This window comes from Apis florea, unplaced genomic scaffold, assembly GCF_048593485.1.
Source record: "Apis florea isolate Af1SG1 unplaced genomic scaffold, ASM4859348v1 contig_2293_pilon, whole genome shotgun sequence".
NCBI classification, from domain to species: Eukaryota; Metazoa; Arthropoda; class Insecta; order Hymenoptera; family Apidae; genus Apis; species Apis florea.
Window position 1 is genome coordinate 4415530 of NW_028256554.1, and position 22074 is coordinate 4437603.

General features: G+C 22.1%; 6 protein-coding genes across 6 annotated transcripts; 4 read left to right on the forward strand and 2 right to left on the reverse strand.

Moving 5' to 3' along the window:
- The first annotated feature begins 1220 nt into the window (after nucleotides 1-1220).
- On the forward strand, nucleotides 1221-7796 carry LOC100867775 (uncharacterized). The gene is made up of 10 exons (XM_012487919.3): nucleotides 1221-1423; nucleotides 1559-1659; nucleotides 1881-2641; nucleotides 2725-2914; nucleotides 3007-3170; nucleotides 3346-3638; nucleotides 3864-4095; nucleotides 4167-4359; nucleotides 4550-5116; nucleotides 5270-7796. The coding sequence occupies exons 2-10, from the start codon at nucleotides 1656-1658 to the stop codon at nucleotides 7363-7365; spliced, it is 4500 nt and encodes a 1499-aa protein (XP_012343373.2). The 5' UTR covers nucleotides 1221-1423; nucleotides 1559-1655; the 3' UTR covers nucleotides 7366-7796.
- Nucleotides 7797-8182: 386 nt separating this feature from the next.
- On the forward strand, nucleotides 8183-9821 carry mRpS10 (mitochondrial ribosomal protein S10). Its single transcript, XM_003694631.4, has 5 exons — nucleotides 8183-8695; nucleotides 8761-9036; nucleotides 9231-9361; nucleotides 9438-9639; nucleotides 9704-9821. The coding sequence occupies exons 1-5, from the start codon at nucleotides 8681-8683 to the stop codon at nucleotides 9752-9754; spliced, it is 675 nt and encodes a 224-aa protein (XP_003694679.1). The 5' UTR covers nucleotides 8183-8680; the 3' UTR covers nucleotides 9755-9821.
- On the reverse strand, nucleotides 9620-10946 carry LOC147658258 (uncharacterized). Its single transcript, XM_086904065.1, has 2 exons — nucleotides 10653-10946; nucleotides 9620-10370 (listed from the first exon to the last, which is right to left on the reverse strand). Exons 1-2 carry the CDS (start codon nucleotides 10738-10740, stop codon nucleotides 9967-9969), a joined length of 492 nt encoding a protein of 163 aa, XP_086760191.1. The 5' UTR covers nucleotides 10741-10946; the 3' UTR covers nucleotides 9620-9966.
- A 222-nt stretch (nucleotides 10947-11168) lies between these two features.
- LOC100867658 (beta-1,3-glucan-binding protein) lies at nucleotides 11169-14611 on the reverse strand. The gene is made up of 8 exons (XM_086904063.1): nucleotides 14307-14611; nucleotides 13490-13711; nucleotides 13197-13297; nucleotides 12971-13110; nucleotides 12675-12838; nucleotides 12073-12434; nucleotides 11674-11775; nucleotides 11169-11460 (listed from the first exon to the last, which is right to left on the reverse strand). Exons 1-8 carry the CDS (start codon nucleotides 14452-14454, stop codon nucleotides 11350-11352), a joined length of 1350 nt encoding a protein of 449 aa, XP_086760189.1. The 5' UTR covers nucleotides 14455-14611; the 3' UTR covers nucleotides 11169-11349.
- Nucleotides 14612-15345: 734 nt separating this feature from the next.
- fh (frataxin) lies at nucleotides 15346-17062 on the forward strand. The gene is made up of 4 exons (XM_086904067.1): nucleotides 15346-15428; nucleotides 15532-15900; nucleotides 16111-16231; nucleotides 16374-17062. Exons 2-4 carry the CDS (start codon nucleotides 15641-15643, stop codon nucleotides 16614-16616), a joined length of 624 nt encoding a protein of 207 aa, XP_086760193.1. The 5' UTR covers nucleotides 15346-15428; nucleotides 15532-15640; the 3' UTR covers nucleotides 16617-17062.
- On the forward strand, nucleotides 16628-21367 carry LOC100869832 (uncharacterized). Its single transcript, XM_086904066.1, has 14 exons — nucleotides 16628-16758; nucleotides 17162-17272; nucleotides 17418-17685; nucleotides 17802-17946; nucleotides 18015-18214; nucleotides 18509-18615; nucleotides 18705-18926; nucleotides 19040-19243; nucleotides 19557-19853; nucleotides 19920-20018; nucleotides 20213-20589; nucleotides 20685-20796; nucleotides 20886-21044; nucleotides 21118-21367. The coding sequence occupies exons 2-14, from the start codon at nucleotides 17198-17200 to the stop codon at nucleotides 21313-21315; spliced, it is 2463 nt and encodes an 820-aa protein (XP_086760192.1). The 5' UTR covers nucleotides 16628-16758; nucleotides 17162-17197; the 3' UTR covers nucleotides 21316-21367.
- Nucleotides 21368-22074: the final 707 nt, after the last annotated feature.

Below are 22074 nucleotides of genomic sequence, written 5' to 3' on the forward strand. Positions count from 1 at the left end.
AAAATAATTACTTGTAATTCATAATTTATATACAAAAATAAATCATTGATATTATAGCATAAAAATTATTAATTAATATTAATTTATTTTATTATTAAAATGTACCAATATTTATGTTATATTTATTATTATTTATTATGAATTGAGTATTAAATTTCGTTTTTTAAGAATTTAAATTTTTTTTTTTTTTTTTTTTTTTTTTTTTAAGTTTCATCTTATTAGAATTAATTGAAAAAAAATATAATATATATATATGTATATATATTATATTTTTTTTCAATACATGTATATGTATTTAAAATTTAATACTTTGAAACTTAGAATAAATTATTATATAATACATGTAAGAATTTATATTTTTATATTTTTGTGTTTTATATATATATTTATATATTTCTATCTATATATTTATATGTACTTATAGATACATATATATTTACATTATATTATATATATTTTCAGAAAGCGCGCCATATTGAATATGGCATATAACAAAATATAACAAAAGATAGAAGATGATTAGATTTTTATAAACGAAAAAGAATTGTATTTAATAAAAAAATAAAATAAAAAGTTACTTGTATTTTAAAAATATATTTTCTAAGATTAAACATTATATAATTACAAAATATCATTTATATATTTAATTATAATTATATACATGTATAAAAAATAAAAATTTGTACTACTTCAAAATTGTATATTATTCTAAAAACATAATTTTGTTTTAAAAGAATATGTATATATATAAAAATATATTTTCCAATAAATTTAAAAAAATAAATATTAATGAAATTTTTAATAATATAATTTATTAAAAATTTATATTAATCAAAATTTTAATATGAATTTACATATAAATTCTTATAATATTTTTATTCATAATATAATATTTTTATTCATAATATTGAATTAAATATTAAATTCTTTTTTTATATAGGTAAAAACCAATTTTTAAAATTCTAGGGTTTTTTAAGATATCATATGTTAAGATTTTCTTAAATATAAAATTTCTATATATCTTTATATTTTATTAATAATATATGCATAATAATATAAAAAAGAGTTTGAAAATAAAAATATTGTAATATAAAAAATAATTATTATAAATAATATCTATATATAATGTTTAATATGAATTTAAGAAGACTAGAATTTTTAACTCTACATTAGTAGATTGTTTTTGGAACGCCATGTTCATCATTTCTCATCGCACGATCAAATTTTATTGGTATAGAGTAATACAATGAAATAAAGAAGAGATTATGTAAAACTCTTGCAACGGAATATACTTTAAATAAGAATATTTGAAAAAATAAAGCACTAGATTATTAAGACATTATAGTAATATATACATGTATATACTTTTGTACAGGGTAAAAAATTTATTTTTGTAAATATTACGATGTTGGTAATGAAAAATGTAAGTAAAATGTATTGTAGTGGATAAAATGTTCATGATAAGTTGTAAGAATTATAGTATAACAGTAAAGTATTTAATAAAAAATTTATTTAATTCTATTATTGATTGTATATGTACATTATTTGTTTCATAAAGTCAGTTATCAATATTAAATACAATAACATTTTGATCCAAGTGTCATTTGTCTTACGGATCTTAAGACTGAGCATTCACATTTAAATATCGTAAAAGAATGGGTAAGTTTTTATCTTTATAATATAATATTTTGCTTTAATATGTTTTCATGTTTTGTCATGGATATTTTTAAAATCTTACAATATATTATTAAAAATCAAATATAAATTAGAAAAAGATTGATCAAATTTAAAGATAATAGATAATCATAATTGTATATTTTTATGCATAAGTTATAATAAATTATTATAATATTATAGTTAAGAATAAATATATATTACAGAAAATTCAGGAGCTGTTACAATTGAAGGAGAAAATTATGAAGTAGTAGATGAATGTATCGAAGAAGAAGATATATCTAATAATATACAATCTAAATGTTTGAACAATATAGAAAAACAATTTATAAGTATTAAATCTTTAGATAATAATGTAATAAATAAAAATATAGATCATACTAAAAATACAAATATGAAGGAAAATAAAAATATCAAAATAAAAAAACAGGAAAATTTAGAGAGAAATGAAAATATTGGAAAAATTGAAGACATAAATATAGAGAAAAACAAAGATATAAAAATGGAAAAAAATCAAGAAGTTTCAGAAAGTTCCACAAATTTAACAGATATGCTATTGAATAATTCAAATTCTAATAATGATCAAAATAATACATCAAACACAGAAAATAAATGTCTGGAACAATCAAATATGGAATCAATTGATTTTACTGCTGATATTACTTTAGATCAATTAGATCAACAAAAAGATGTAACAGATGAAGATGTCTTACATCATTTAGATGAAATTGAAAATATTGTATTAGATTCTACAGATTTTCAATTACCAGAAGAATATACAGGAAATCAATTAGTAGAAGCAGACATAAAAAATCAATCTTCTAATTCAGAAAATAAACTTATTAAAGACAATAATACAAATGAAAATATTAATGCTGATAAAAAAACATTATACATTTTAGATAAAGAAATAAAGCAAGAAGTAAAAGAAGAAGAATGTATAAAAATTGATTGGTATGAACAAAAGGTAATATATGATTGAATAAATAAATTATTGATTATGCAATATATCTTTTATCATTATTGTTTTAATTTATTAATTTATTTTAGCTTATTGAGAAAGAAACAATTATAAAAGAACGACTTTCAAAAGTAGCTAGAGTTTTAGGAATTTCTTATCCATGTTATGAAAAATGGTTAGAATATGAAGAAAAGATAAATGGATCTCCTCTTTGTAAATTAAAACCTTCCCGGCGCTGTTGTTTAGATAAGCCCTATACTAATCGTTGGAAGTTTATTTGTAAGTATTTGTTATTGTATTTGTTTATATTTTAAATATATTACATTTATTTTAGTAATTAAAGTAGTAAGCAAAATGAAATTTATGTTTAGGCAACAGAAAAGAAGTGCATGAATCTATTACAAAAATAGAAAATTCTGATAGTTCTTTTAATAAAGATAAAAAAATTATTTGGAAGTTGGAAGCCAGTGGAGCATGGGGTGTAAATATAAATAATGAATCTCAATTTCCACCATTTGTATTGCGTGCTGTAAAAGTATGTTTAATATTATTTTATAGACTTAGATTTTTTTATTTTAAATAAATATTTTTTATATAATTTTATATAAATAAATGCTTTTAAATGTTGTTTATATTCCCAAATTTGATGAATAATGATATAATTAATTTCTAATAATTGTGTTCTAACCAAATTATATTTCTTTACACAGATATTTGAAGATTTTCTTCAAACAACAGAACAATTAACCTTACAAAGTTCTATAGATGAAAATTTTTCTGATGATGTATCTATAGATACAGAATCAAAAAAAGACACAAATAATGAAGGGAAACAAGATTGGTTATGGTTGGTAGTACGTTGCAATAGTATGGATGAACTTATGTTATTTGCAACTGGAGAAAACATTACTCGTTCTACAATGGATAGGCTAAAACAAGTTTATGAATCTGGACCTGGAAAAGATTGCAATGTTAAATCTCTATATTGCAAATCTACAAATAGGTAAGAATAATTTATGTATAAAATTAATGTATAAAATCATAGTATTTTTAAAAATTGCAAAATTTTGTATAGCTATTAAGTTATGTATATATATATATATTATGTATAGCTATAATATTCATTCATATTAAAAAAATAAATAACTATATATATTATATAATAATAATTATATAATAAATATATTGTATATAATATATATTATTAGTTTTTTTTTTTTAATATTAGATATGATGGTACTGCTGTTACGGATACAACATTTCTAGTAGGATCAGAAGCTTTGGATGAAATTGTTGGAGGATTAAAAGTACAACTTGCACCTAAAACAAACTTTTGGTCAAATTCTGCAGGAGCAGAAAATGTAGCAAATGCAGTAATAGATTTACTTGCACCTAGTCCAAAAACAACAGTACTTGAAATAGGATGTGGTATTGGTCTTATTGGATTGATGATGGCATCTGTAAATAAAAAGAATGTTTTTATTATCAATTATCATATTTTTATTCTAAATTTTATGATTTTTAATTTTAGAAATGTCAACAAGTTATAGGAGTGGATTCTCCATCAGAGGTAGAAGAAGCTGAAATGACATGTGAATTAAATAACATAAAAAATGCTTCATTCATAATGGGATCTCCTTCTGAAGTAACAAATCAAATTATTGCAGCGGTAAAAAATCGTAAGACATGTGCAATAATTAATGCAAATACTAATATTGGTCGAGGTATGTAAACATATCAAATATAAACAAATAATATAAAATATATAAAATTATATAAAATATAATGTTTAAAATTAATATATTAATATATAATATATAATGTATATTTAATAATTTAATAATTTTTAAAATAATATTTGAATACATACATATTTATATATAATAATATATATACAATACATATATTTTACAGCAATTGAAGTAATGACAGCTCTTAGAAAAATTCCATCTCTTAAACGAATAGTAATGATAACAACATTAACTAAACAATCAGTACGTGCTATATTAGAATTAGCTCGACCTGGAGATCATGGTCATGGATCAGCATTTATTCCTGTTTTGGCATGTGTTGTTGATACTTTACCTATTGGTCCTCATTTTGAAGCAGTTATTTTAATGCAGCGACGAATGATAAACAAATTTAATCAATTATGGTTTCAAAAAACTATAGACGAAGATGTCAAAAATTCAGAAACCAAAATTATTCAAGAAAATGAGCAAAATGTTGATGAAACAGATAAAACATTGGGCAAAGGACTTGAATTAAAAACTAAAATAAATTTTAACAAATTAGTAAAAAATCCCATAAGAAAATCGAAAACATCAGTAAAAAAAGTATTTTATACAAAAAATATTGAGAATTCATTTTCAAAAAATAAATTTAAAGGAAAACGTTCCCATTCTCCGGACAAAGGAGAAACTCCACCAAAAAAATTAATAAAAAAATTTAATAAAGTAGGTGCTAAACCATGGCATATAGGTAAGTTTATACTCAAAAAATATAATATAAGAAGTAAAAAATCTAGTAAATATTTAACGATATTTTTTAATCAATAATGCATTTATAATACAAAAAAAATTTAATTTAATTCTTATAATCTTATAATTATAATTCTCATAATTTTAATATTAGATGTAGCAGCAAAAAAGAAAAAAGATTGGAATACAGAAAGTTCACAATTATGTGTTAATCCTTTTTACGAAAAAAAAATACGAGAACCTAAAGAACAAACTGATTTAAGAGAAAGATTATCTAATAATCGACTGGATATAGATATTGCTCAAACAGTAAAAGAACATCAAGCTCTTTTAGAAATAGCAAAGGAAAAATTAAGTGGACCAGCACCGACAGTTGATATAAATACCGCAAAACAATTGCAAAATATGTTAAATATGGTTTTAGAACAAACAAATAAACTTCAAAGTCAATTACCTCGTTCTGTTTGGGATCGTATTGCTTCACCAGGAAATATAAATTCGGATCAAAGAGAAAATAAGCAAAATGATTCTATTTTGAAAGGTCGTTATGTTCAAGAAATGGGTTCTCAGGATATTCTAATTACAATGCCAAATAAGAGATTTCTAAATGATGAAGAGTCTGTAACAAAACCGATTTATAAAAAATATCATAATATACCACCTTTAGAACCAAATACAATCATGCCAGTATTACAAGCAATTGATCATAAAGAAGAAAGATCATTTCGTACAACACCTGAACGATTTAGCAGATCGTTTCAAGTTGAAATAGATCAGAATAGAGATAAAACTTTTGAAAAGAATCGTTGGAATGAAATAGAAAATATGAAAAAATCAATTTCACCTATGAGAAGACAAAATTCTCCTATAAAACATCGTGTAACTCCTCCAAAAAGACTTTCTCCTAAACGTCCATTATTATCACCTCCAAGACGATTATGTTCTCCTCCAAGAAGACATTTTTCTCCTCTTCGCCGTCCTATGTCACCTTATAGACAACGTTCTCCTATAAGACGTCCTATTTCTCCATTAAGACGACCAATGTCACCTTTAAGACAACCTTTGTCTCCGAGAAGGCTTTCACCGCGAAGAACTGAAATGACTATGAATCGCCCAATATCACCATTAAGACATCAAATTTCACCACGACAAATATCTCCCATGAGATCTACTGCATCTCCTTCTAGAAGACAATCATCATCAATGAAACGTCCAATGTCTCCTTTAAGAAGAGAAATTCCATCTCCTAATCGAATGATATCTTCTAATAGACAGGAAATATTTTCTAGACAGCAAACATCAACAATGAGACATGCAGAATCACCACATAGATTGATTTTTGAACGTTCTACGTTATCACCAAGACAACAACATTCTCCTCAAAGACGACAAATGTCACCATCAAGGTTTATTGATGATTGGGATATACCAAGTAGAGGAGCTATTGAACAAACTTGGTCTCGACCTGTTGAACGAATGTCTGAACAAAACATTTGGCAAACTGAAAAAACGCCAACATCCAATAACAACTGGGATAATGATAGACGTCGTAAAACTTTTTATCAAGAAAAATGGGAAAATATTAAAGATCCTATTCGCAATGATACCTGGAATAATGATGTAAATTCTTGGAATTCTAAACAAACTTTACATACAAAACCTATGATGAAGGAATCATGGTCATCAAGTTCGGATAATAGATGGTCAGTAACAGCTATGCCTAGCAGTAGTAACGATAATTGGAATATTCGCGGCAAAGAAAGTTTTACTGCTTGTAAAGAATCTTGGATAGATAATAAAAAACAAGCTAGGTGGGAATTATTAAATATTAAAGACTCTTGGAAACAATGTGACAAAGAAGATTTAAACGATTTACCAGAAGATGCAAAAGATCCTTGGGGAGATGATGGTGCTATAGATTTAAAAGAAAGATGGCTTAAATTTGAAAATACTAATACATCAAACACATGGATACGAGAAAATGAACAACAAAAAGGAGATTCATGGACAAAAAATAATAAAGATAATTGGCAAAATAAAGGATTATCTTTTGGTACAAAATCTCAATGGCAAAATAATAGTAATCAAAATGTTGGAGAATCACATTGGCTTTCTCAAGATAATATTGATAAGAAAACTACATCTACTGGTTGGCAAAATGGAAATAATATAGGATCTTGGCAATTTAAAAATTCTAATTTTCAATCACAACGTTCTTTTCCTACAACTCAATTCAAAAGTTCATATTAAAATTTGTGTTATTTAAGTTAATGATAATGTTAATTATCAACAATTCTATTGTTTCAAATATTTTTACATAATGTCAGTTTATTACATGCGTCACAAAGGGGAATTCATACTTATTGTTTTAATAATAGTATAAAATATATTTAAGATTTATATAATAAATAATTATATATACACTTGAATCTTAAAATGTTTAAATTTATATTATAAGATTATCAGTAATTATGAATAATGTGAATAAATATTCACTTTTGTTTTTTATAGTTATATTTTGTTATCTTCTTATTAAAAGCATTATTAAAATAATAATAACTTATAAATAATGTGCTATCTAATATGCTATTATAAAATGTTTTAAGTATCTCTCCTTTGAGACAATGTAAAAAGTAAGTTTATATTGTACTTTTCAAATAAAATTGCATTTACATAAAAAATTTAATTAATTCAAATGTATTTGATAAAAACATAAAATATTTGTTAAAAAATTGATTTAAATTAATAATTAGATATATTAGAAATTATTGGTTAAGTTTTGTTCTTATTAAACGTAAAATACAATTTTTTATTATAATCAATTTTTTAATTTTATTTTTTATTTTATTTAATATATTTTATTTATATATTATTCGATTTTATTATGACACATGAAATATTCATTTGAGACATGTTAACGATAATTGCATTAGATTGATGATATAAAAAAATATTTTTTATTTTTAAAAAATCGAATAATTTAATTAAATATATTATTAGATTTATAATCAGAAAAAATAGAAAAAGAATTGCATTTTTAAACATTGACATCTTTTGATTTTATCACATAGAATAAATCAAATCTACAATCTTATCCTTTATAGTAAGAAAAAAATATAAACTATATAAGCAGCAGAATTATTTATCTTTATTAACAGATAAATAAAGTATTAAATTTTATTATATTAACTACAACATGTTTCCATTTACAAATTAAGCTTTAATAATAACATTTAAAAATAGAAAAGAAAATTTTGATTAAAATTTTGATTTTAATCCATTTCATATGATCTGTTATTATAATGTATCATTTATTTACCATATTTAATAAGTATTACAATATACATGATACTTACATACATGTATAAGTAACATAATAATCTTAGTATATGTCTTTCACGATTTCTCTTATTTATACACATATAGAATTTAGTGCGCGGAATATAAAATGTATATATGTATATATCAAAGAAAAAGTATTCATTTTTATATCTAAATTTTATTTAATATAAGATAATAAAGCTTCAATTAATTTTATCTAATAAGTAAAAACAACAAACAACAAATGTTTCGTTCAAAGGTACATTATGTAAAAAAAAGCTTTATTTAAATTTAGGTGAAAAATTAACCTCTAATATTTTTTAGGCATTTTCTTTCTTACATAATATTATAGATAGAAATTTGTATAATGTAGAATCAAATTATAACAAATCATTTCAATATATATTATATTCAACTAATATTGAAAATTCAGATAATACTTCAAATATAACTTTAACAAAAAATATAGATGAAATTTCCCAGCAACCTAAAACTTCAAATCAAAAATCAGAAAAAATTGATACTTCAGTTAAAACTTTATCCGAGATTACTATTGAAGCATCACCTGGATCATCAAATACTACATCTAATCCCATAGAGGTATGTAATTAGATATTTTATTCATAAATAAATATATATATTATTTCTTATTATTTCTTACTTCTTTACATTAAATAATAAATAAAATTTATTATTGTTATAAGATTTTTTAAGTTCATTATGATAATCATTATATCATATTTGTAAGAATTTATATATTTTAATATTTTTTTAAAATATAATATACATTTTAGTCTGATGAGTCTGATAAACTTTATAAAAAGTTGGAAATTGAAATAAGAGGAAATGATCCTGAAGTTCTTAAAAGCTATGGAGAATTTGCTGTTATGGCAGCAAATTATTTAGACATCTTTGTTGGTAAACAGTAAGTTATAATTAAAAATATATATTTATGAAATTATATATAAAAAAATATAAAATTGTTATTCTAAAATTAACAGTATTGCATTACGAAAGCCTATCCATGAAAGATTAACAGTACTTAAGTCTGTTCATATTCATAAAAAACATCGAGTTCAGTATGAAACAAGAACATATTATAGATATCTTGATCTTCTTAAATTAACTGGCTCAACTGCAGATACATATTTAGAATATATAGAAAGAAATCTTCCAGAAGGAGTAGCAATGAAAATTACAAAGGTAATTTATTCATTTCTAAATACATATAAAATACATATAAAATTATCAATTATTTTTTTTATAGGTGGAATTACAAACTTTACCAGAAAAAATTCAGCAAGCAACACCTTCATAATAATGAATAAAATAAGTTATTACATTACATTTTAAGAAATAGACAAATAAATTACATTTGAATTACACATTTTGTTTTTTTCAATAATATTTGATAAATAATAATAATCATAATAATCCTTTTTCTTTTGTTTATTTCATAATAATATATATATGCTATATTTTATATTATTTTACATTAGAGTATTATTGCATATCCAAAAATTATTATATTTATATTGTTGATTTAATAACTATAAAATCAAAAGATGAATTTTTAATTTTATTAGTATCATCTTTAAGTTCTGGTAACAAATCTTTTTTTGTAAATATAGGTGATGAATTTTTCATTGATTTAATATTTAAAGTTCTTAAAGGTGTATTTTTTATTTCTTTTTTGAAAGATGGATTTTCATTTAAATTGCTGTAGCTTGTTTCAGAATTATTAAATAAATGATTGTTATTCAATTTTACATTTGAAGAAATAGTTGAATTCTTTTCTCGCATAACAATTGAAATGTATGCTTTGTGTAAGAGATTTTCAGTGGGTTTATTTGAATTAGTATTTGATATTTCTTTATTTTGTTTCGTATTTAATTGAGCACTGGCTATGCATTTGTGTAAAATAAATTCATATCCTACAAATACATAAAACATGTATAAATAAAATGTATAGATTTTTTATTTTAAATAATAAAATATAATTATTAAATTTTTATAGAAAAAAAATTACTACAATTTATAAAATATTTAATATATATATTTAAATATAAAAATGTTTAATTATATATATAATTTTTTTTTAATTATTATTACTGTATATAAGAATCTGTATATAAATATTAATAAAATATGAAAAATAAATTTTATATTTGTTAATATGATATATGATGTATATTTCGTAAAATTGTTATACTTACTAGAATAATTTGATTGATATTTATCATTGTTTAATCCATAAATTAAATGAATTATAGTCATAATAAAAAAGATAATTAATTTTGTCATTTGAAATATAATGTACAAAATGTATGAATCACAATTATTTATTACAATATTTCGAAAAATTAAAATATTAAAACTTTTGACAAATTATAATAAGATAAAAAATATGAAAATCCACTGTCAATAATTTTTATACTCTACACATTTAGGTATATAGTGAACCAAATGAAAGTTTCTTTTATTCTTTTTAATGTTGTTCAAGATAAACCGGTTTGGAGGAAGAATCAAGTTTAAAATTCTTTTACCATTTAAGATAATTTTTATATATTTTATGCATGATATTTATATATATTTATATATTTAATTAATAAAATATTTTTCGTTAAAAATATTTTGTATATTAATAATATATTTTAATATATTATATTTATATTCAATATTTTTACGTATTAATAATTATCAATTAATCAAGATAAAAAAGTAAAATAATATTATTTTATATTATTTATTATGTTATTTAACATATTATATTATTTTAATATATAAAATGCATTATATTATTATAAGAAATTATTTTACATTTAAATTACAAAATAAAAACTTATTTACAAATTTATTTATCATTTTTTTAATTACGTAAGTCTTTATAATAACATAGCTTTTTTAATTTTTTTAAAGTGACCATATTCGAATATAATCAATCTCGAAGATATTTTCTTCACTGTTTGTTTGTCTCCAACTTGATAACCATTGATCTTTTGCATGCCAAAATTGCAACATTGCCTGAAATATACAACAATTTCTTAAATAATTATGTTTCGTTAATGTTACAATAGTAAAATAAAATTAACATTGAAATTCAAAATAATAGTTATGCTCAAGCCACTGTAATTATTATATATATATATATATATAATATCAAAAAAATTGTTTTCATTGAATTTATTTAAATTTTATGTTGCGTGCAAATATTTATTAATGAAAAAATATTCTTACCTTAGCCCCAACATTTTTCCACGGTTTTACATTTCCTGAGCTAGTTGTCCCATCAGGAAATACACGAATACCACCAACTCCCACCCCGAGTGTAATATAAAACTGTTAAAAAGACAATATTTCATAAATAAATTGATTATCAAAAATCATACATTCTTTTTTTTATTAATTGAATTAATTTTTTTATACATTTTTATTAATTTGAAAATATATTTTACATAATTGAAATGTAGACGAAACTTTAAAATATAATGAAACTTTAAAAATTCATTTATTTAATAATAATTTATTATAAAAAATATAATTTATATGAAAAATATATTTATAATAAATATTTAAAAATAAGTTATATATATTTTATATTTTATATACACAAATATAATATATTTTTGTACATACTTGTTGATCAAAAGGAGCCATTTTGTTGAAATTACTACCATACATCCAACCATTTTCTTGTGGAATCAATTTACCAATTTCTTTGCCATCTACAAAAAATTGAAATCCATTGGAATCCCAAATTGTTGTGTAAACATGAAAATCCGTTGTCCATCTTGGACCATTTTTTAGTGTTTCAGATACTATATAATTTGTAAGATTTTTTGTTGTTCCTATTCGTAATCCAAAATCTAATGTTCTTGAATCATATATCTTTCCATCAGTAGAAACTAAATTTTCATTTCCACGAGAAAGACCGAGTATAACACATCCACTGGAATAGTTGGGACCATAATAATCATATTTTGGTTGAAGCCACATTTCTATTGCAAATAAATACAATAAAATATTTGTTATTTTATCAATAAAAATTAAATAAAATTTGTTTATTTAATTATTCAAGTAACATTTAAATTTAATGTTTTTGTGTATCGTTTTTGTGATTAATTAATTCAAGATTCGAATTATTCTGATGAATATTCAATATTCTGATTTAAAAAATATGTATATAATAAAATGATAATCGAGAAAAAAATCGAATAATCAATTATATTAATATTTACCTGGATATAACCAATCACCATTAGGAAATTTCGCTCTTATTTCAATTTTTCCATATTGGAAACTAAAAGTGTTTTTTGTACTTAATCTAGCAGACAAAATAGGTGGCAATATATGAAATGATTTACCCTTACGTTCACATTCCGCTGAAATCTTACTAGTGCATCTATAGTAAACGAAAAAATTCCAAGTTATTTTTACAAGATAATGAATAAATTTATGTATAGATAAGAAAAGATAAAAACATTATTTTCCCGCGTGAAAAATTATATATATTGAAAATTTATAGTGTTTTTACCCACTAAGTGTCAATGTTCCATATGTAGTTGCATTATTACCATATAGATTTTCTAATATCAGTGGCTTGATTTTAAGAAATCCATTTTCAACATATGCAGATGAATGTTGATCATTGTGATAAACACAAAATTCATAGTCCTGTGGTAAAAGAGTTATTAAAATAATTATTAAAAATTATTTATAACAAATTGAAATGTTTATAGTTATGTGTAACTTTTATTTACAGGCGTTAATGGTATCTTAACTTCATGATTCCAAACTGAATCTTTCAAGGAATCAAAAGTTTCGTGAAATAATAAATTCGCAAATTTATTGGTGACTGCAACTAAAAAATACAATTATTCTTTATATTTTTCTTTTTTATCTTTTTTTACAATTGTTTTTTACAATTCATCTATATTTTATTTTTTAATTATCATGAAATTTATTTTTACGTTATAAGATAAAATTATTATATATATGAAAATAATGCGAATATAATATTGAGTAAATATTTTAAAGAGTAATATTTTAAAACCTGTCCAAGTTTGTTCTCCACTGATATGCATTGCTTCATTCACTTGTACATAAATCCAATAATGTATAACGTCTCCTGATACTAAATTTATATCTCTATTTTCAATGGTCCATTTTTTGTTTTTTTTTTCATATACCTCACCCGATATTTCTCCAGAATGATTCAATTTAAGTTTTTTATTCACATTTCCTTGAAATGCAAAAAATTTCATGCCTTGTTCATCTGTTATAATACAAAAAATTCGTAAATATTAAATATATTCTTAACAATGCATAAATGCAAATATTTTCGGCAACTTAATCCTATATTTTAAAATTTTTGCATATCTGATTTATTCTTTTTATTATGAATTTTTATTATCGTTATTTGTAAACCTTTATGCAAAATTTTTTGAATTCTTAAATTAATATTGTAAAAATAAAATATTATTATATTTTATACGTTTATTATATATATATATATATATATATATATATATATATATATATTATATGTATTCATATATAATTTTTAATTATTTTTTTATTTATATATTACTAATTATTTAATTTTATTTTTATTATTATTTTTTATTATTTTGTTTTTTTTATTATTTAATTTAACATAGCTTCGTATTTTCCGCACAAATTACTCATCGATCTATTCATACAAAAATTAATAAATAAATACATCCGGGAAATTCCAGGGAATTACCTAATTCTCATATTCCTATAAACATATTTTTTATAAGATTTAAATAATTTTCACACTATATATTAATTCATATAATTATATAATATACAATACAATATATGCATAATTTTTATTATTTACTTACTTGGTATCCATATACGAATTCCTTTTGGCTCTAAAAGTTCAAAAACTGGTGTAGGTAAAGTATAAGAATTTACTAATGTAAAATAACTGATTGAGTTTAATACAAATAATATTAAAATTGAGACGAAAAAAGTATTCAAATGAAACATATTTTATAAAAGCATTAATTTAATTGATACGAATGAAATTAAATTTATATTAATATCAAAGGTCACTCAATGCGATATAAAGACGAAGTTGCTTGAAGTATTTCTAACACTATACTGATCTGACAATGAAAGTCTCGATTACATATGAGTAAATCATTAATTAAAAAAACTCATATTTTTTATCATAATAAAAATAATACCAATTTATGAGATTTTTTTATAAAAATGAATCTATTAAAAAATAAGAATATTTATTTTAATTACATTAGTATATATTTATTTATATATATTGTTATTTTAAATAAATTAATTATAAATATTAATATTCATGCAATATAGATAACAAAATATCCATGAATTAAAATTTGTATAATTTTTAATCAATAAGTAAAAAAAAGATAATAATAAAATTAATTAGTTATCATAGAATTGTTTGTAGAGTTTTTGAGTTTTTTATAATGTAAATAGACAAAGAGAGCAAACAGTGCAAAGAAGGACAAAGATATAATAAAAATATTGAAATCAGCGCCATCTCCAGAGTGCCGCAAATGAAACACATAAAGAAAGGACAGAAAATAATAGAAGAAGGATAGAAATAGAATAAGAAGTGATCATAAGCACCATCTCTTGAATATCATATGTACTTTTTAAAAATTATCAATAGCGCTGCTCATCAATTCTTATCCTTTTTTAGAAGAGTTGTCTTTAATACTCGAGAGATGGCGCTGGCAGTCAATTTTTATTATATCTCTGTCCTTCTCTAATTATTTTCTATCCTTTCTTTTAATGTTTCATTTGCGGCACTCTGAAGATGGCGCTGATTGCAATAATTTTTTCCTATCTCTGTCCTACTTCTATTATTAGCTCTCTTTGTCTATACTTAGTATAAATATAATAGTATGAGTATATGATAAGAGATGGTGCTGCAAGTTAAATACCAAGAAAGATTTAAGCTATAATTTTTTAGAAATTATGTAAAGAAATATAAAAATATATAAAAATTAAAGATTGATATTTCTAATGAAATATAAAATTCTATAAGATTATTATATTAATAAATTAAAATTTAAATTGCAGAAAATGTAATAAAACTTCGAATACGTAATTTTACTACAATATTCTGTGTAATTATATGATGTCTTGGCATCTTGTTTAATCAATATAAAATATATAAAAAGCTTATATCATGCTATTAACCAGAGGTACAATAAAACAAAGTGTTTTTAGAATTTTATCGTATGATTTAGTAAAAAGCATTATAAATAAATGTTTAATACAAGAAATCAACGTAAAATGCCAAGCAAATATAGGTTATCATATGCTACATTTTAAAAAGTATTTAAATATAAGTAAAGATTTAAAAATATTAAGTTACGAATCAATTGCTCATAATCATTCTAGTGATAAAAATTTATTCATAATCTTAAATAATAGTTTATCTACACAGTGAGTACATTAAAATGATAATAACAAAATATTCTAAGTTCTATATTAAATATTCTATTCTATATCAAATTTTTCTTATTAATATTTTGAGTTTTAATTTTTTATATTATTATTTAATAATATTTTATATTATTTCCATAATTTTATATATACTTGAAAGCAAAATATCAATAATCAATTATGTAAAAATGAAATTTTTTTTTTTTACAGAGAATTAACATCTGTACAATTTGAAAAAGTTTCTGATGAGACACTTACTTCTTTAACTGAATATTTTGATGAATTAGTAGAGCAAGCAATACATTTATCGGATGCAGATGTATCATATGGGGTATGTTTTACGAATGAAATATATATTAAACTTATAATATATACTAATTATAACATATACTTTATATATTATATATTATATATTAATTATATGATGGTATACTGATGTGATTATAGTTAATTACATTATAATTATGTTACAGGATGGTGTATTAACTGTTAAATTTGGTGATTCTCATGGTACATATGTTATAAATCGTCAAAGTCCAAATAGACAAATTTGGTTATCATCTCCAAAATCTGGTCCAAAACGATATGATTTTATAGATGGTAAATGGATTTATAAGTATGATGGAAAAACATTACATGAATTACTCGATGACGAAATACCAGCAATTATAGGAGATCAAACAAATTTTAATAAATGTTCCTTTAGTGGAAAATAAAAAGAAATTACAGTGAACTGTCTTCAATTACATATTAATTATTCAAATTGTAATTTTAATTAACAATAACTAAATTTAAAAAAAATTAAAAATTTTTAAATTTATGTATATAAACAATAATAGATAAAATATTATAATATATGTGAGTACTTATATCTTTATAACATATTGACACTAATAACTTGCATGCTAGAATGGCACATATATTTTAATTATTCTTTATATTATTTTATATTATTTTATTGTGTGTTATTTGTTTGTTTTATTTGTTTGTTATTAGTTACATATGTAATATTAATATTCAAGAATATTTTATTTTAAAATTTATATATTGTCATAAAAGCACATATCCAGAATTATATTCAGTCATATATTCAGAATCAATGTAATTTGTTATATTATCATTAAATATATTTTTTGTAAATAATAAATAATATGTGAAACTATTATTGGATATTATTTAAAATTTATTATCAATAAATATTTTTATTTAAGACAATATTAATATTGTATATAATCATTTATTATATTTTTACAATTCTAAGAATATAATTTGAATCAACAAAGAGAGAATAATAAAAATGGAAATTATGGAAGATGGTAATTTAGTAGACCGTGTTAGAATTTTGTTACAACGAGACATGCAATATTATCAGGTAGTATTTATGATATTATATTATATTATATTATTTTCAATGTAATAAAAATAATCTTTTACAAAATAACAAAGGATTTATTATGAATTAATATCATATATATATATATATATATATATATATATATATATATGATATGATGTAGGAAATGCAAACCGTGTTGAAAGAACCACTTTGTTCGCGTGTAAGTGGTGGAAAACTTGATTTCCCAAGGCATGCTTCATTCGCTGCTGTTAAAATCGTTATGTGGTGGGAAGCAGATTTTCAAGCTGCATTTGAACGTCATTCCGGTTTGACAAATTTAATGGAAAATGAGACTTCTGCAATCGTAGAAAATGAAGAGAAAGTTATTAAAAAAATTCAACCTTCCGAATTTGTATTACTTGTTGTCGATACTGCCGATAAATTATTAGGTAAAGAAATGTAATTTCGTTTGGAAGAAATAAAAAATTAAATCTAAATAAATAATTCAAATTAAAGGGAATGTTTTAAATTTTGATATAAATATTTTGTAATAAAATCATTTCAGAACATTTACATTTACTTATTCAAGAATCATTAGATCATGCAGATTTGACAGTATTAACAGCTACTTTAGGAGCAGCTGCATTGATACGAAATTCTCTATGGTGTTATAATCAACAGGCCAAAAATTTAATTTCCTTACAATCAAGGTATTTATACTAAATCATTGTAAATTCTTCTTTTTTAATTATTTTATTAAATTTCATATTTTGAATAGCGAGAAATTAAACACATCGTATAAGTCTTATCATGAAATGACTGAAGCTGTGGCAGAACGATTGTTGGATTTGCATTGTCGTTTAATTTCATTATATATACTTAACGAAGCTGATTCTCTTAGTTGGCATGATAATAAATCATTTTTTGAACGAGAACGTTGCTCTTTCGTAATTCAAATGTGGTGGCTATATATGAATGGTAATTATAATTTTATTGCATTATAAAATTATCATATATTATAAAATTAGAAAGTATAATATTTCTAAATCTATATAATGAACAGTATTTTAGTATATTTTTTAATTCAAATTTTAATTCTTCAAATTGATATATATATATATATATATCATATTTTCCTAAAATTAATTATGTTATCTAATTTTCTTTTGTTCGTCACTATATATATTATATCGACAAGAAATATTTTTTTACTATATTTTATTTTTAATTATAATATAATATCTTTATATTCATTTTTTATACTTTTTTTAGGAACCAAAGCAGATTTATGGAGTACCGTATCTCCAAAAATGGCACAACGCGTTTTTTCTGGGATGTTGAACGAGTCTTTATCTATTATTGTAACAAGATTTATTTATGTAATATTAAAAAAAGTTATATAATTTTATATATATATACATATATATGTATAATATTAATACAAATAAATATAAACTAATATAAATAGGGCCGACCAAGTTTGGCACGAGCTGAACAATTTTGGACAGATGCTTTTAACGTCCTTTGCTGTACCGGATATCTTGCTTTGGCTGTTTGCGTAAATGCCAATGAAATGATCGGAATGAAATTAAATAAATTGCCTACTGCTATTAGAGATATACATACAAAATGTAATGAGTTATTAATTTGCTTATTATTAAGAGGTACACCTCTTCAAGAATTATATCAGGTATTAAAACATGCTTCACATATGCAAATATTAATATGCTTTTTATTTTTTAAGATAATTTATCTAATGTATCTTATTTTATGAATTTTTATATGAAAAATTTGTTATCACAGGTGTTTCGTGTTGGATTTGAAAATTTAACGATTCTACAAACGCGTCGTGAACCTGCTCCCTGGTTATTAATATGCGCGCCAAATTTATTGGGTTCTATCGATTCTGATGTATATATTTCAAATTTACCTCCGGATCGACTTGTGATTTTAGAATTAAATATTCTTAGACATCAACCTCAGCCGAATTGGCCTCAATTAATGAAGGTTATTATCATCGCTTATATGTATCGCTATCATAGCGATATTTTATAGCATAGAAATTAGACATATTATAAATAATATATTATAAAATAAATATCATTTAAGTTTATTTAATTTGGATGACAATAATGTTTGATTTTTAATTGAATATAAAAAAAAGAATATAAAATTTATATATTGTTTATATATTGTTATACATTGTTTTATATATTGTTAGATTATTTAAAAGAAGAAGCGTATATTTTGTATAATTTAAAATGTTAATATTTTAAATTAAATATTATAATTAAAAGATGCTACTTTTAAATTTTCATAGATAATTTTTATGAACAATTGTGCAGTAGCCAAAATATTATTAAACACTCTCATATATAAATGTGGTAATTTTACATGTGAAAACGAATTTGAAAATTTCAAGAAATTCGATAAAAAGAATTGCGGTGGTTTTTTATGTAGTGGTGCAATGTGCAATCCATCAATAAAAATAACATCAGCATTGAGCCTTTATAGTTTAATGTACATTTTAACATGTACAGCACAGGATCCTGGTTACGTTATTATACCAGCTTTAAAACAAAATTCTGAGTGGTCTAATTATCTTGATCGGCAACAGGTATTTATTTTTTAAAATTAAGCGAATAAGAATATTTGAAAATATTAAACGAACATGTTTTTTTAGGTTTGGAACCAATCAAGGCCTCCTTGGTTAAATGCAATTTTAAATCCATTAAAGGATATGATGCAACCAATTATTGAAATACTTTTAAAAGCTGTAAAAGTAAGTTATCGATTATAACTGTATATTTATATAACAAAATTGGGATTGCTTTTAAATTAATAATTTTTTGACTTAAAATATCTTATAGATTTACATCATATAAATTAAAATAGGTAGTATTTAAGATTTAATCTAATCTTCAATTACTTAAAAATCTAAAAAAAAATTCAATGAAATAACATAATAATTTTCAGACAGGAGCTAGTATGTATCAGGCAATGTCACTAGTGATTGGCTGTTTCACCGAGTTATATGTAACATTACCACTTGCAATTTTGAAAACTGTACTCGCGTTAAATGATAATATTCCTGCCCATTGTCATCCAATTGGTGGAAATGTTCTTCTTCATGTTTTGTGTGCATCTCTTTATACCGCTCTTATTGAATTCTCAAAAAATTGCGAAGTAGAGATAGAAGATAGTTCAACATCTAAAGATTGTGAATTAAATATCTTTAATCCTAACGATATATCAGCAACTATGACTACTTTAGCTGAAGCTATTTGTAGTATCGATGAAGATAACAAGCATACTTCACAAATTGACGATTTCTTTCAACTTGTAAAAAAAAAGTAAAATTATTAAGCACAAAAATTTTATTTAAAATTATAAATCATGTATATATATTTATTGGAATTAATTTATTTATTCGCTTATTATTTTTTAGTGTGCAAACATTAAATACAAATTCGCGTATCGATGAAACAAATATGTCTTCTATTATTGAGGTATATACCGATGAATTATTATTCACCAGTTCGGGACGTCAAGCTTTGAAGGTGTGTAATAAATATATACATTATAAATTATTGTTCAAAAATTTTAATCTAATAATTTAAAAATTGAATTTAACGTGATATTATATTAGGTGGTTCATGAATTTTTAATTCATGCATCGGATTTAATATTGAATAATTTAAGGCAAAATAATGTCGATAGGCTTAAGGACGATATACCTGAAATTACACCTCTTTCTAAACCATTAACTCATATAATGTTCCATATTGAAGATACTGCATTTGATCAAGTCAGTAAAATTGATATAATTATAATAGATAATATTAATATATTTAAGAAATATAACATTGTTTTATTTCCAGTTTTTAATTCAATACGAGAAAACGAATTGGCGGAAAATTTTAACAATGCCACTTTCTATAACTGTGGATCACGCACGAAGTCAAATTTTGTCACGACCAGAATTTAAAAATATCGGTGAATTGACTAATGAAAATAGGGAAGCAGTGTATTCACTTAAGAAACTTTGTTCTTCTACAAAGACAGCACACTTTAAATAATACTTATAAATTATATAAAAATTAACACGAAATAAATTAATTCCAAAATTAATATTTTACTTGTACAGTTTTCTTATATAATTTAATGTGTATCTGCATTAAATATATATTTAAATATAATATTTTGTAAATAAAATTATGCAAAAGAAATATTTTATAAAATATTTTATAAAAATTATTATAATTACGAACGAAACTTCAAATTTTCATATATTTTTATTATCCCGATAAATCAAATAGTTATTGAGATCAACATTTTCAGCGTTTAACACAATACGAAAATTATAAATGGATCTGTGATCACGTGACCTATATCTTTTCTTTGAAACGTACTACATTTGCGTATTATATTTTTCTAGGAATCGAGTCTGTCACTTGTCTGGAGCTTGGGATAGGTCAGAAAGACGAGAGAGTAAACCACGAAGATAAAAAATAGTAAACGATTAAAAATTATCTTTTCCTTTATACGGATGATTATTCGGAAATCAAAAGTGATATTGAGATAAATCAAAAAGCGTTTTAAAGAGAAAAATTTTGCACTTCTAATGATCGTTCATTCATTAATCGGAAATCATTATCTTCGAAGTTATAACGGTTTGAAGTTTTCTTAGTTTTAATAAAATTTAATCGAGTTTAAGATTTAAAATAAATTACTCGATAGCTTTATTTGTGGAAAAATATATACAAACACACTATTATCATATATATTATCATATTTTTATTCATTATAATTAAAACAATTAAAAAATGCGTTCAACA